This window comes from Panicum virgatum, chromosome 5N (assembly GCF_016808335.1).
Source record: "Panicum virgatum strain AP13 chromosome 5N, P.virgatum_v5, whole genome shotgun sequence".
NCBI lineage: Eukaryota > Viridiplantae > Streptophyta > Magnoliopsida > Poales > Poaceae > Panicum > Panicum virgatum.
The window spans coordinates 49,786,718-49,802,756 of NC_053149.1; the positions used below are offsets into that span (position 1 = coordinate 49,786,718).

Below are 16,039 nucleotides of genomic sequence, written 5' to 3' on the forward strand. Positions count from 1 at the left end.
AATCTGTTGAGGCCCCGTTCAGGCTCTTGGAATTAATTTCCATTCTAATAATCATAAGGCACTAGAAGACAATCTTGTCTTGTAGTGAACTTGCACATGAAATTTGTTATTTTTATATAATTTTTACAAAATGATTTTGCATCTTAACTTTTGATACAGCACATCTAAGGATGCACTCTGGATGTGCATCATTTTTTTGGATTCTTGAAACTATAATTTTTGAAGGAGTTTTCGAGAATGTGGTTTGTATCGAATATTTGCGCCGAATGAGTTGCCTACTGTTGACAATAACCGACTTTTGAATAATAGGAACTGGAATTGAACTAACTTTTTGATCAATCAAATACTGAACAAAATCAGATAGAGCATCGGATAACGTATCTGAAGATTGTATCTCTTTTAATAGATCAATCGTGGATGGTGGCTTCCACTCCTTTATCTTGATGACGCCTTGTTCTGTTTTACGATAACAGGATAGAAGCAACCTTTCATCCGCTTGATCGCACTCTCGCCGATACTCTTGAAGTAGTTCCTCATGTGATGATATATTGCTAGGGTTTGATGAATCGGCCATCATAGCCTGATTCTCGTCCCCAGCGGAGTCGCCAATTTGTGTTGACGCCTTTTACAGGTCAACACACGATTGCGCTAGGTCGCGCGGCGCAAGGAGGGGCTCCTTGCAGCACCTGCCGCGTGGAGCGGTCAGACCGGTTGTCGTGCAGAACGGCGACGGTCCGCCGAACACTCGCTCGGGAGGGACCCCGTCGGGGCAAGAGCGCGTAGGGTTGCCCTAGGCTCAGCAGGCCAGTTAGGGCGTCCTCAAACGCCATGGAGACGAGAGAAGAACACCATGTTGAGGTTGAAAAGGTAGGATAAAGAGGAAAGGTAAAGACGATAAAAGATAAATGTATTTGATTGGTTCGATTGTGTTGGATTCTCAATTGGACGTGACCCTTTATATTTATAGGGTGGGGAAGACTTACCCCGCAAGAAATTCTGTTTACAGATCTAAATCTATTAAGAATTCTAATTACAGTCGGATTCCTCCTAGACCAGTCAGACCGGTCGGGCTCCTGCCGGATCAGCTACAGCATCAACCGGTCTGACCAGTTTGGCCAAGCGGTCTGATCGGTCTGGTGCTGTAGCTGATCCGGCAGGAGCCCGACCGGTCCTACTGGTGGGTCCGACCAATCTGACCGGTCTAGGAGGAATCCGACTGTAACTAGAATTCTTAATAGATTTAGATCTGTAAACAAGATTTCTTGTGGGGTAAGTCTTCCCCACCCTATAAATATAAAAGGTCACGGCCGATTGAGTATCCAACCCAATCAAACCAATCAAATACATTTATCTTTTATCGTCTTTATCTTTCCTCTTTACCCTACTTTTCCAACATCGACATGCTGTTCTTCTCTCGTCTTCATGGCGTTTGAGGACGCCCTAGCTGGCCTGCCGAGTCTAGGGCAACCCTACGCGTGCTTGCCCCGACGGGGTCCCTCCCGGGCGAGCGTTCGTCAGATCGTCGCCGTTCTGCACGGCAACCGGTCTGACCGGTACCTCTGACCGGTCTGACCGCTCCACGCAGGGGATACTGCAAGGAGCCCCTCCTCACGCCGTGCGACCTAGCGCGATCGTGTGTTGGCCCGTAAAAGGCGTCAACACAAATTGGCGACTCCGCTGGGGATGAGAATCAAGCTATGATGGCCGATCCGTCAAACCCTAGCAATATATCGTCACATGAGGAACTACTTCAAGAGTGTCGGCGAGGGTGCGATCAAGCAGATAAAAGGTTGCTTCTATCCTGTTATCGTAAAACAAAACAAGTAGTCATCAAGATAAAGGAGTGGAAGCCACCATCCACGATTGATCTATTAAAAGAGGTACAATCTTCAGATACGTTATCCGATGCTCTATCTGATTTTGTTCAGTATTTGATTGATCAAGAAATTAGTTCAATTCCAGTTCCTATTATTCAAAAGTCATTGAAATGCCGATTAATAATCTTTGCAAAGATTTGTCAACTTGTGATGTTGCTTGTCAAGATACAATTCGGCCGTCCCAAGCCGAAATTGTTGACCCAAAATTCCCTAGCAAGGGCATAGAGACTACATCTAGTACTTCAATGCTCGGGGGGCAATAAAACAAAAGCAAAGATGCTGGTTGCATTGCAACTGGTCTGACCGGTTCCAAGACCGGTCTAACCGGCTCATCTAGGGTTTTGCAGAATAAATCAAAACCTAAGATGGTAAAGCCCAAAAAACCTGAGATCGGTGTTTGGAAAACCGTTCAAGCTAAAGGTCATAGCAAGCATCAAAAGGTAAAGCCGAAGCCCATTGGAGAGTTTCCGGTTAAACCTCAAAAACAAAGAGATGCAATAGATGCTAGTTGTCCTAATAAATCCAAACAACCAAGATCATCTCCAAAATGCCAGTTTCGTGATAAAAATCGGCAATGGAATAATTTTTCTACATCGATGCCGTTTCCGTCATATGGATCTCCTATGAATATGCCATGGGGTGCTGATTTCAGTTTGTCTTATTCTTGTGCACCATGGTTTCATATTTCATATATGCCATCTCCTCCTACATATTTGTACCCAAATTATATTACCTATAGGGAACCGGCAATTAGTAAGCCATCACCTATAAATAATGGCCGTTTTGATCCTAAAAACCGGCCTGTGCAGAAAAGGAAACACAAGGTGATCAAGCAAGTCTATCGTGTCAAAAAAAGATGGACGATTGAATAAAAATTTAGATTTGACACTAGATAAAGAAAAGCCGGTTGTTGAAGAATAATCAGATAGCTCAATTAGTAAAATTGTCCCCAATGATGATCATGATTTAAACAATATAGTCGAACAATGTTTAAGTTCGGCTGGGGGGCAAAATAAGAGCAACCATATCGGTTCTGACAGGACCGGTCTGACCGGTCTGAATGTAAGAAATCTGGTGGTGCAAAAAATAAGACCAAGCCGACTTTTGAGGAGCTTCTGGACAAATACAAGAAGATATTTGAACAAAAACAATCAATTGGAAGGCAAACGAAGAAGGAGTTCTTCACCACCAAGATCAAGAAAGCATCATCGGTCATCTTATTGGACTTCATCATTTATCCCGTCGATGCACGCACCATGGACTGCATATTCAGGTGTGTTTAATCTGTGGTTTGATCATAATCCTTGGCTGTCATATTATGACTATCAGTTTTATGCTTTACCAAGGAGCTATGCTTCGTATAATCGGCCGCATTGGGCGTCTCAAGACTTTTGTTTTTAAACATGCTAAGGAATATAAAGCCGAAATAGTTTGCTGATCTTAACCTAGAAATTATTACATTTGCTAGTTCTCTTATTTAGGCTATTTAGGCATGTTTAAAGATAATATATGGCCGATGCATTGCTAATCGTCGCTCTTAGATAATTTTGATTTAGAAGAATGTTTTTTGACAAGCAAGCTTTATCAAAAAAACACCTACAACTTCGTTAAACTTTCATTCTCCTTTTCCTGTTCTATTGTTCACTTACCATGGCAGGTGCATTAGAACTTGGAATCCGTAAAGGCATATAGTGAAATTGATGTATCAGTCACCTACAGCTTTTCTAAACTTCCCATTCTTTTTTCTGTGAACATCATTTTTCTCATTTTGTTGTTCAGTTTTTCAGTGAACTAGAAGTCCAAAACACCTCAAGAGTTGTTGTAACAACTTTTCTCTTATATTGCCATTTTTTAGGGAACTAAGAGTCCAAGACAGTTCAAGAAGAGTTGTTGGCACATCAAGAAGCGCAAACCATTTACAGTGAAGTCGTCTGCAATTTTCCTCTCATAGAAGAACCGATACGGGTGTCCAGTGTCAAATGGTAAGTGCGCTGGGCTCAGCAACGTAGTTGAGACATTCGGGATCTGACCAGACATGCAGGAAGGAGCCAGCTCCAGCTTTGTTGGATTTCTTCTTTGCTCACGGGAATTCCTACCCCTCTGTTTCAAATTGTAAGACATTCAAATTTTCTTAAAGAGTCAAAATATTTTAAATTTGATCAAATTTATACAAGTACTAACATTTATGATACCAAATAAGTATCATGCAATTCTTTATTAAATATATTTTCATATATATCTATTTGATGCTATAAAATATTGTAATATTTTTTTATAATTTTGGTCAAATATAAAAATAATTGGACTCTTCTTCAAAAAAGTTAGAATAATGTATACTTTGAAACGGATAGATAATTTTTTTTCTTCGACTAAATTCTGTACGTCCATCGGTCCATGTATCTGTCCACGGCCGAGACGAGAGCCTGACTGCCCAACAACCTCTGGCAAAACCTCAGCGCATTGCCAAGGCAACATGGGGGGCGCATACGTTTGGAGAATTGGACTTCGGGTCAAGGTCAATTTGCTGGAGCTTGACCCGTTTTGCAGAAGGGGTTTAAGGGCATACCGGAATAGGACGCCTTGATGATTCTTCCATATAGGGCGGTCGTGCGTCGGGTCAAAGCAAGTACGCACCGTGCAATGCAAGGACACGATCTCACAGCCCAACACTGGACCACCCAGCAGGCCGCCGCCGCCACCACCACCACCATGCGTCGACTAACGTACCGCCCGGAGTCAGATCCACGTCGTGCACTGCTGCACGGGCTTATCTCTTGCCTCCACGACAAGTCAGGCCGCCGCCGGACGCTCGCTCGCGGCATGCACATGCAGCGCGCAACAATAATCGGCGGTCCGTCTTCGAGGCCCTGACCCATCGTCCCAGCTGTTAAAGTAAACTGTGTTTGGATGTAATGATTCTCTTGTTAATCTCATAAACAGTGATTACATGCTTATATATGTATTCAAGGGACAACGCACTGGTTCGGAAGGGACAGACCCCTTCCGAACAGGCGGCTCTCGTACAGACGCACCCCCGTCATTAGCAGTTGCTAATGGCGGGATTAACTGACTAATACATGTGTTTAAACTAATTAATCACACACATTAATAATTTCTAACACCAGCGAACCATCGACAGGACGCCGCCCGGGAACTCCCCAGTGCAACGCATGCACAGCTACCGTCGCCCATCGGCATTGATGGCAGACGACCAGACATTGCCTCACGTTATCGTGCAAGGAGATTCAGCCGGACGGGCAGAAACAACCACCCCCAACCACAGCCAGAAATTGAGAAGTTCAGAGGTAAACGTCCTGATGGTTATTATTAGTATCTACAATACATGATACCGGTTGATTCCCGGATGGGATCAACGCAGCAACTGAGACGACATCAAGTCAAAAGCTCAGAGGAAAAGAAGGGAAAAAACATACGGCCAGGCGGCATCCGTATCTCATCAGAGCGGCCGCAACCAGCTAGGAGCTAGCTACCGTAATTTACAGGTTGGTTGTCCGTACTCCGTACGCGTGCGCTAGTCTCGCGGGGGCAGCTCGGGCGCTCTTCAAAAAAATCGCCAGGCCACATGCGCGCGCGCGCTCAGCAGGAAGGTAAGAGATCAGCTTCAGCTCGTGGCCACGGCGTCGGCCGCCAGAGGGCCGGAGTCCAGCAGCTGGCGGAGCCTGGGCGCGCCGTGCTCCACGCGCCCTCCTCTCGACGCGCCCGCGCCGTCCATCATCGAGAGGAAGTTCTTGACCACGCGGGCCGGCGGCGGCGCTGCGGCCGCCTGGCGCCCCTGGCGGTCCGGGGCCGCTACCTGGGCTTCTTCGTCTGATGCGCTGTCCGCGAACTTCTCCTGCGAGTGATGCGAGGCGCGTTTCAGAAATGGGATACATGTGCTGCAAATGAATCGAATGCCAAGAAGAGTTCGAGTAATTATGCGGTTCAAAGATGAAGTACCATCAGAGCGGAATTCTCCATTCTCAGCTTCTGGGAGCTTTCCGTTAGCTTGTTAATCTCGCTCCGCAGGGATGTATTCTCTGCTGTCAGTTGCTCTACTTTTCTAGCCAGTTAATTACAGCAAAACCAGTGTGATCCATTGATCATTCTTAAGAAGGGTTTTGAATTGCGCAATAGATGAAGCACCCTCAACTCTACAAACTGGATATATTTTTTTTTCCACTCGAAAGAGTGCAAAGGAACTTTTCTGAAGTTCGAGATACATCCCTGCGGATTAGTACTAAACGAAGTTTATTTGCGAAATCTTTTTACGGATGGGTGTAATTTTTCGAGACAAATCTAATGAGCCAAGTTCCACCACGATTGGCTACAGTGGTGCTACAGTAATCGCATCTAATCATTCTCTAATCATACGGTCAAAGACCTCATTAGCTACAATAACTGCTACAGTACTATAGTTGTGCAGATGATTTTGTAATTAGACTTTATTTAATACCTCTAATTAGTGGTCAAAGAGCCAAAAAAAATCATGGAAATTTTTCCAGGCCTAACCAAACACGGCCATAGTTTCAGAAACCATTAACAGCACACTCGACACGGCTGTCTATGTTTTACCTGCTTCCTCAGCCTTGAACGTCGGGCAGACTCCCTATTTGACTGCTTCCTCCTTTCACGCTTTGATTCCTTGTCGTCCTGGCAATACAGCAAGAATTTAATTCTACGTTTTAATTACCAAAAGAATTCCCAATCGTACAAGTTGAACCCATTCTGGCAACTCTTCAAAATATCGACTTTAGCGTCATGTTTTTACAAAGGTTGAGAGGAGATACTGAAAACAAAGCTAGCAAGCATCACCCACTATATCAGAAGGGGAGAAACAGAAAAGTAAAATTATCCACTCCAATTGCCACATCAAACGTACCTTAGCTTGCCATTCGGTTGACGGCGCAACACTAACTCTGAAATCACTACCAGTGCTCACACACGGTTTGATTGCTGCATCTGTAATGCGCACGTTGGACAAGGTTGCTAATCTTCCTGGTTCTCCTGGTTTCTCATTAGGCACTGAAGCTCGACATGTTTCACCTGAAGAAAAAGGAAATCAAGGCATTTTTGTCATATAAAACTCAACTGAATGGTTCATTCGGTTTAGCAAACGAGTTACAAAATACCAAGAAAGAACTCCAGATGGCCTGAGTGAAAAATACAACTACGAAGGATGTCAGGCTATGATGATGAATGATATAATGAGTAAAGAAGCAAATCAGTGGAGTACCTGATGTAGTCCTATCGTCCAAGCTCCTTTTCTTGGGCGTTCCGCTCACCTATACAATGAAAAATGATGCTTACATCGTCAATATTTGCTCAGCTAACTCAGAACATCATCACATGATTGACAAGAACAGTACCTTTTGGTTGTTTCCGTCACTTGATCCTTCTAGGCTGTAATCCCCACTGCATTGAGAGCACCAGATACAAACGGACTCAGTTTCAGATAATAAATATGATAGAAAAATGCACTTGCTATTCATGCGAAAATATTTTAGAAATATCATTCAACTACCTCGTTTTCTCACTGTTACCACTGCCAGTCGATATAGCAGTTCCATCAATTTCCTTCAGTTTCTTACTCAAACTGTTGTCCTTGCTGTTTACCGACTTTGCTGGCTCTGCGCTCAATGGGTTTACCACCTTGACACAACAACAGATAAAACAGTTAACAAAATTACAGAATAGATAGTAATACCTAAGTTCAATCATTAGAATATGAGCGAAATCAGAGACAGCTGCACTGCAATTCCATACTTACTAGGGGCATGAAGGGATGCAGGAAAGCACCACCATGTGGATATATTGCAGCATATGGTTTTCCAAATGCAGCTGGTGGCATATTCTACAAAGACGCTAGGAGAGTTTAGAATTCTACAATATATCAAGACGTATATATAGCATATGATGAATCAAGATTTATCTTAAAATACCTGCGGACCCCACATGAAAGGTGGGGGTACATGACCAGATGCTATTCCAGGGTTAAAGAATGTTGGTGGCAAAACGCCTGGGCCATAATATGCCTGTAAATTAAAGATGGTCCAATGGTCTGGTCAGATGCTCACTAAGAAAGGAAAACTTATTTTTCAACAATAAGAAGCAAACGGTCGATTGTAGGGTAGTTAACCTGCATAGCCGACCAATCAAGGCAGGGATAAATAGCTGGTTGATCCTGCAAAACAATCAGTAGTTAATTAGACACCGAAACTTTAAGTGATCCACCCCTTGTAACTAGAGAAGTTTGTTGCGAACATTATGCTTGATTGTTGTCAGATGTAAAACATCCAAACCACTTTGGGATTTTGTAACACTGAAACGGAAAGCAAAACTGCCTACAATAATAACCCTTTATGTACTATTTACCATGAATAAAGCTTTAGTGATACTTTTTGTCATTTGTAGTTTTATACAGTGCCCAACTTTACACATTTAAACGTTCTTCAGCCCTAGTAGGTCGCACAATCTGTGAGAAATGCAACGATCACACTATATATTTGTATTTACCTTGGGTGGTGATGGAGCTTTTACTGAATTCTGAGTAACTACAGCTTCATCATGCCCCATGTTTTTTTGTGAATTCCTGCACATTTTTTATGATAGAAATGTGAGATTATTTGAGAATATATCATGTGCACAGATAAAATATTTACAAAATTGATGCTTCATCATTCAACTAATATTATCAGAAATCCATTTTTTTATCTGCAAGCTACGCTCAAGTATCCAACACATATCGTCGTTCGAGCTCAAAGTTCCCAAAAAGAACCAAGCTGTTACAACAGCTTTTCATGAAATTGGGTTGCTCAATATTGACATAATTCTACACCTAATGGTAATAAGAACACCAGAAATATGCAATTAGTTGTTCATGAAACTTGTAGGTCCATGTAGGTACCTCCAGGTCAATCATATGCCGTAGAGATCTTTTGAGTGTATGTGTAAGGAGAATCACAATTGTTAACTGTAAACTGTGTCAATCGCGGATTCGGCCATTAGCAAAACACTAATCATGTGTCTATTGCATGGTACTTGATGAGGACTAGGCCCGATCTTCCGAGAGGTAGAGGTAAATTCGATTGGTGGAGTGTGTGACGTTGGAGATCCGGCTTCTAACCAGCACGATTCGAAGTCAAGCAACCGTTACACCACTGCTCCGTTGGTTATCAACCAAGCACAACTTGATTGACCTCGCCAAGAAGGCTTTTCCTGCAACCGAATCGAAGAACACAAGCAAAAAAGGGTAAACACGCAATCTGATAATTGCAAGTATGAATGAAGCGAATCACAAGAGTGGTTCGAGAACTCGATTCCAAAGGACTAATCGACACAGTGGAGGAGATCAAGAACGGGGGCCCTGAATCACTGTAAAAGGACTTGTCGCCACAGTTACAACGAATCAATCTCTGTTTCTCGAAGGAAAAAACAAGAACTAAACAAAACCCGAGTCTAAGCGGCGGCGGCTACTGAGTTTATAGAAGAACCAGGTGACCTATGGTTGGGGTGACCAGAAGTGGGCGCCCTCAACTTTGGCTTAAGGCCCGACACGATACACAGGCCATTTGCCCAAAAGAGGTGGCGCAGCACCTTTCCAGATTTTGGACGTCGATTTGTTTCGTGAATTTCTGTTGACTTTGAAAAGATATGGACCTGAATCTGGTGGCGTTGGAAAGGTTATGAAATTATCTTTCCAACCATATAAATTTCTCCTCAAACGGACTCCGTATGTGGCCGTGACGTTGTTTTTGGTGCAGACTGTTTCTGAAATCCGAGAAGAAAACGAAGTCCAAGTTTTAGACGAGTCGGACTTCAACGTGTACGCATCCGATGCAGCGATGTCCTCATCATCCTCTCCTTCTTGAATTGGAGTCGTCCTCGACTCCATCCCATTATAAATCTCCTGCAAAAGGTTAGTGACAGCAGGATGCATTGTGTAAGACATATGAGCATTTGGAAAAGTTTCATATCGACAAAACATAGTATAGCAAGGTGCATCATGATTATCACAAAGCTCAGCAGCAACAGATGTTGTAGCAATATAAACTCCTTCTTTCAATTTAATTCCATTTGGTTTAGCATCAAAAGATTCATTGCTAACATTTTCAGCAAGGCCTTTAAAGTGTTTCCTAATATCAGCCGGCGATAAAGGAAGCAAAATAATTTTTTGTCCTTATGCATGAGAGTATATGTATTAGTTCTACCATGGATTGCAGCATCAGTATCAAATTTCCATGGCCGTCCTAACAATAATGATGATGATTGCATAGGTACAACATCAAAATCAGCATAGTCACGATAAGAACCAACAGAAAAGTGTATGCGTGCTGATTTAGTTACCTTAGTCTTACCACAATTGTTGAACCATTCTAGGTAGTAGGGGTGAGGGATAGAACGAGTAGTCAAGCCAAGATTCTTGACTAAATCTGAACTCACCAAGTTGCTGCAACTTCCGCTATCAATTATGGTGAGAACACGACAATCCTGCACAATGAGAAACATGTGGAACAAATTCTTGCGTTGGAGCTTCTCCTTATCCACATGTTCTGCTTTAGAAGTCAACACACGCTGCACAAGAACACTAGGAAAATCCGCCGTTGCAGCTGTGGAATCAATTGCCTCACCCTCATCTTCCTCCGAATCTGCAACAATGTTAGCTGCAAGGACCAAATCATCCTCAATATCACTAGCACTTACATATCCATTACCATCAGGTGCAGCAATGAAAGCACGAGCACTTAGACAATCCTTCATGACATGTCCCATTCCCTTGCAGCGATGGCACATGATGTTTGTAGATGATCTACTCGAAGACCCCTTTTCAAGCGTAGCATGCTTCTTGTGTTGTTGGGCCTGCACAGTAGATACATTGCTTACCTCAGAAGCTGGCGTAGGAGCTGGTGGTGTTGCTGATGGCTTAGCAACAGGCGCCTTGGGCTTCTCAACGTCGGAACGCTACTGAAACGATCTCCCAGTGTTGGACCTGAAAAAATGTTGGACAATGCGGCATCCCTGTACTTCCCGTTCTGCCTTAGGAGCAAGATGATACAATTGGGAAAAACGAGTCCAATCTTTGTAATCAAGAATATCTTGTATATCATGATTTAAACCACCAAAGAACCTAGCACTAGTGTCATCATCCTCATGAATACCACAACGTGCTAGACCAATAAACAATTCCTGATAATATTCCTCTGCTCCTTTATCACCTTGTTTTAAATTTTGTAATTTTAAACGTAGATCACGCTGGTAATAAGGAGGAACAAAACGAGACTTCATGCGTTGTTTCAAAACAGACCAAGTTTGAGGCACAGAAGCAGCATTACCAGCATTGCAAATATCATTCCACCAAAACAAAGCAAAGCTAGTAAATTCATTAGTAGCAAGTCTAACTCTATGCTCAGCAGGAACCAAATGAAAATTAAATTTTTGTTCAACAGCAAGTTCCCAATCTAAATAAGCCTGAGGATCAGCAGTGCCAGCAAAAAGAATCATGGTAAATTTGGCTTTAGCAAAAGAATCATTGTTACCACGATTTTGATTACCTCCCATACCTTGACGATTGCGCTGAAGACGGTCCGCAGCACGAGCATCAGCATCAAGGTCGGCATCCTCATCCTCGTCGTCGTCATCCTCATAAGGTTGGCGTCGGTGTCGCCGTGGAGGGGGACGTTGTTCAACATGTTCAACCTGGTAACCAGGCCGTTGATAGTGCGCATCAGCTCATCAAACTTCCCGTCGATGTAGGTGCGCTGGTCATCAACAAGTTTCTGCAGTTCATTCTTTGACACACACTCGTTGAAGTCCGTAGGTGACTCTCCTCTTGTCCCTGGCATAATTAGCAGATAGCAAAAGACTACACCAAAATATTATCCCTATCAACTAAAAGGTACTGGGTGGTGGTGACAGTGGAGTGCAAAATCTCAAACGGCTTACCACCGTCTTGCAAGTATTCTTACCAAAGCCAAACAGGATGGTACAATCTGTTGTCGAACTGGGTGTAACAGTTACAAGATGAACCTGTGCTGATCAGAAAAATATGTGTAGCTTGGACAGCCACAATATGGTAGCAAGGGATTAGCAATAAACGCAACAGTGTAGCAAAATTCAATAAGTATCCAAGTCACAAGTCACAATTGCTGGCTAAGATATGTTCCTAGGCGTAGCACAACAAGTGGGAACAAAGAACGATGGATAAAGCTCAAAGAACAAGCAAAACAGCACTTGCACGATTGTTTTTATTCTTTTTGCCGATTTCCCTCCAGCACTAGTAGGAATCAAGATTTCTTATTTTCTCAATTATTTTTTTTATATTTTTCTCTGAACAAGGATCACAAGAGATGGAACCAAAAAAAATTCACCTTAAATAGAGGTGGGATGTGGCCTACACAAAATCAGGAACGTTTCTTGAAAATCCGAAAACAACTTCGGACCCTCAAAACTCGATGTTTGTGAAGTTTTTTTTGAATTTCTGATATCGGCCCCAAATGGTAAGGCGATTTTATCGTATGTGCAAAATTTCATCACCTTTCTACTGTAAAAAATTGAGCCAAAACGGAGCACCGAGCGAAAAGTTATGCCCGTTTTACCGATGATACCTCAAGTTATGGTTTTCAGAGAGCACAACTTGGCAGATTGGATGACGGCGGCTAGGGCATAATTTCCCTATTCTCCAACACAGAACCACGGCTGAGCAAAACTTATCAGCAATCGAACAACCTAGGGCAAAGCGTCCCTGGTGTATGCAGCAAGGGTATCGCCAGATGAAATCAAGAAGGGCTGCGATGCAAGGCGAAAACACAAGGCGGCTTGCGACCTATCTAGAGCTTGCGCGGCGAAAGTTCACACAAGCGCGGCTAGCGAGGGCAAGTCAAGTAGCGTGAGGGCTCGACTTGTTGGTGGGGTAAAGGTGGATAGGACGGCGGCGGAAACAAAAACAGCGACGGACGGTTGACTACGACTACGAACATACTAAACTAGCAACAAGACTCGGCCACGGACACGAACTCAACTAAGCGAAACTGAAACGAAAATTGCAGAGGCTAAAACAGGTTATGGGACAGCGAAAAGTGTAAAAAAAATTGGGGCTTTTTGTGGACTGTAGGTAAAGGAACAAGATGAATCTAAAGGGAAACACAAAATTATACCTCACGGTAAACCTGAATCCTGATACCACTTGATGAGGACTAGACCTGATCTTCCGAGAGGTAGAGGTAAATTCGATTGGTGGAGTGTGTGAAGTTGTCAATCCAGCTTCTAATCAGCACGATTCGAAGTCAACCAACCGTTACACCAATGCTCCGTTGGTTATCAACCAAGCACAACTTGATTGGCCTCGCCAAGAAGGTTTTTCCTGCAAGCGAATCGAAGAACACAAGTAAGAAAGGGTAAACACGCAATATGATAATTGCAAGTATGAATGAAGCGAATAACAAGAGGGGTTCGAGAACTCGATTCCAAAGGACTAATCGACACAGTGGAGGAGATCAAGAACGGGGCCCTGGATCACTGTAAAAGAACTTGTCGCCACAGTTACAACGAATCAATCTCTGTTTCTTGAAGGAAAACATAAGAACTAAACAAAACCCGAATCTAAGCGGCGGCGGCTACTGAGTTTATAGAAGAACCAGGTGACCTAGGGTTGGTTTGACCAGAGGTGGGCGCCCTCAACTTGGGCTTAAGGCCCGACATGATACACGGGCCATTTGGCCCAAAAGAGGTGGCGCAGCACATTTCCAGATTCTGGACGTCGACTTGTTTCGTGAATTGCCGTTGACTCCGAAAAGCTATGGACCTGAATCTGGTGGCGTTGGAAAAGTTATGAAACTATATTTCCAACCATATAAAGTTCTCCTCAAACGGACTCCGTATGTGGCCGTGGCGTTGTTTTTAGTGCAGACTGTTTCTGAAATCCGAGAAGGAAACGAAGTCCAAGTTGTAGATGAGTCGGACTTCAACGTGTACGCATCCGATGCAGCGATGTCCTCATCAGTACTTACTTCAATAAAAGAAGATCTACTTTTAAATCTAGGTGAAAAGTTAAAAGGGGAAGAAATAGCCTAGATCATTTTGCTTCGCGTTTAACCTGAACTCCGAAAATCCTTTTTTACCCCCTCCTATGCAACACATGAAAATGAACAGAGCAACCAGGTACGGATTTATGGTCTGTTTTATTAGGGGCCGTTTAGTTCCCAAACCAAAATTTTTTGTGTGTCACATCAACGGTTTGACCAGATGTCGGGAGAGTTTTTTAGACACTAATTAAAAAACTAATTTCAGAACTCACCTGGAAACTGCGAGACGAATCTTTTGAAGCCTTTGACCGCATCATTAGCATATGTGGGTACTGTAGCATTTATGGCAAATCATGCACTAATTAGACTCAAAAGATTCGTCTCGTCGTGTACATCTAAACTATGCAATTAGTTTTGTTGTTTAACTACATTTAGCGCTATATGCATGTGTCTAAAGGGGAAGGCACAAATTTCGAGGTGAAAATTTTTGGGAACTAAACGCTTTTTTTGCCGTGCACTTTTCACTGTGATATAACAGATGAACAGTGGTAGAGCCTGATGAAGCGGTCCTACTACTACTGCTACTACCGAGCTTTCGGTTGAGAAATCACATCTTAGCTCATGCTGTCGTCCAAGGTAGGGACAGAAAAAGGTAAGGGTCGAAAGTAACGTCGGCTTGTTCCATCAGTGACTGCTTTCTTTTCTATCGTGTGCATGAGAGAAGTTTTATAAGTGCGCCGACCGCCGGCTGGGAGGGAGGCGGCGATGGTGGCGGGCCCCGCCCGCTCAGCCAATGGCAACGGACGGAGGGCCTCTCCGCCGGCCTGAGCGGGCGCGGAGCGAGTCGCCCGCCTCCGTCTCTCTCCTCGGCACGTCAGTTCACCGCCCGTTCACCGCCGGTTATAATACATGCTCTGAGTCACTTACTTCTTAAAAAGGCTGAGCTACTGATCTACTCAGGCAAACTGCATTCAGTACCAATAACAAGACGAGAGCACCGTCACCGGGCCGACAAACTAGTCGATCGAACCCTCGAATACAACAACGACCACCATCCAAATCCCACACAAAATCCAGCGAAGAGCTGACTAGATCCGCAGAAAGCTTCGCCTGTCCGACGCAAGCTAGGCGAGATGACGCCGTGAGACGACAAGGGTGGCACATAGGGCGTCATTTTGTTTTTTGAGCAAGTGACATCAATTTATTTTACATGCTTATTACATTTAGGGGGTAAGTTTCTAACTTCCTCCATGTCCGTTTTAAAAATTAGAGAGGCATGCTTGGTACGTACGACGCACGATTTATCACAAGGATTTTGAAAGAGAAAAGGAAGCAAAGGGAGAAGGAAATCATCTACTCCCCTAGCCCCGAGGCACCATGACATCTCCTCACCGGCGAGCCGGCAAAGCCAAAGTATGTAGCAGTAGCACGGACATGATCCGGACGGAACGTAGCGAAATTTCAAGGAACAGAGCCAGCAGCGGCGAGCTCCAGAACCTCCGCGACGGTCACGGCTGCCATGGGCGGAGGCGGCGGCCCGCCGAGACAACCGGACAGCGCATTGCGTGATAAAACAGGTGCAGGTGCAGGGACGAGGCGTACCTGGACCGGGCGGTGGCCGCGCCGGGACGGGGTTGATGACTCGCGAGGATCGGTGGACGAGCCGGCGGTGGGGATTGCGCGCCGCCGCGAGAGCTCGGGGACTCGGAAGGGAGAGAAGAGGCAGCGAGAGAGGCGTCTGCGTGGGACGAGACGGGGACTGCCGGACGGGGAAGGGTGACTAGTCGCGAGCGGTGCGCGAAAGGGACTGCCACGTCACGGGGGCACGTGTCGGCGGCCTATACCCGGGGAGCGCGTGGCGGTCAGTTTGGCTAGGGGGCGTATGCGTATCGTTTGGTGTACCCGCCACAGGTCAGGTCAGGTCCGCCACCGCATCGACCCATGCGTTCCCGGATTACGGGCCGGAGTGTCACGGTGAAACGATCAGACAGGTCGTGTAAAAAATCGCACGGGTAATTTGGTAAAGAACGCTTTCTACGGTGCGTGCATGTGCATGGAGCAGGTCTCCCTTCTGGCGTTCTGGAATTTGGATGTTTCCTTTCTCCTTCGGATTGACGACGTATCAAAGTTTGGTCGGACCAAGCA

At 44.6% G+C, this 16,039-nt stretch overlaps 1 protein-coding gene and 1 long non-coding RNA gene across 2 annotated transcripts; both read right to left on the minus strand.

Annotated features, from left to right (window-relative positions):
- Window positions 1-5,173: 5,173 nt before the first annotated feature.
- Window positions 5,174-8,473, minus strand: LOC120674437 (G-box-binding factor 3-like). The gene is made up of 11 exons (XM_039955622.1): window positions 8,391-8,473; window positions 8,014-8,058; window positions 7,817-7,909; window positions 7,645-7,728; window positions 7,399-7,526; window positions 7,244-7,289; window positions 7,111-7,159; window positions 6,757-6,920; window positions 6,437-6,527; window positions 5,835-5,947; window positions 5,174-5,730 (listed from the first exon to the last, which is right to left on the minus strand). Exons 1-11 carry the CDS (start codon window positions 8,448-8,450, stop codon window positions 5,500-5,502), a joined length of 1,104 nt encoding a protein of 367 aa, XP_039811556.1. The 5' UTR covers window positions 8,451-8,473; the 3' UTR covers window positions 5,174-5,499.
- Window positions 8,474-9,155: 682 nt separating this feature from the next.
- On the minus strand, window positions 9,156-15,667 carry LOC120676296. Its single transcript, XR_005675765.1, has 2 exons — window positions 15,497-15,667; window positions 9,156-13,233 (listed from the first exon to the last, which is right to left on the minus strand). It is a non-coding gene; the product is annotated as an uncharacterized LOC120676296 (long non-coding RNA).
- Window positions 15,668-16,039: the final 372 nt, after the last annotated feature.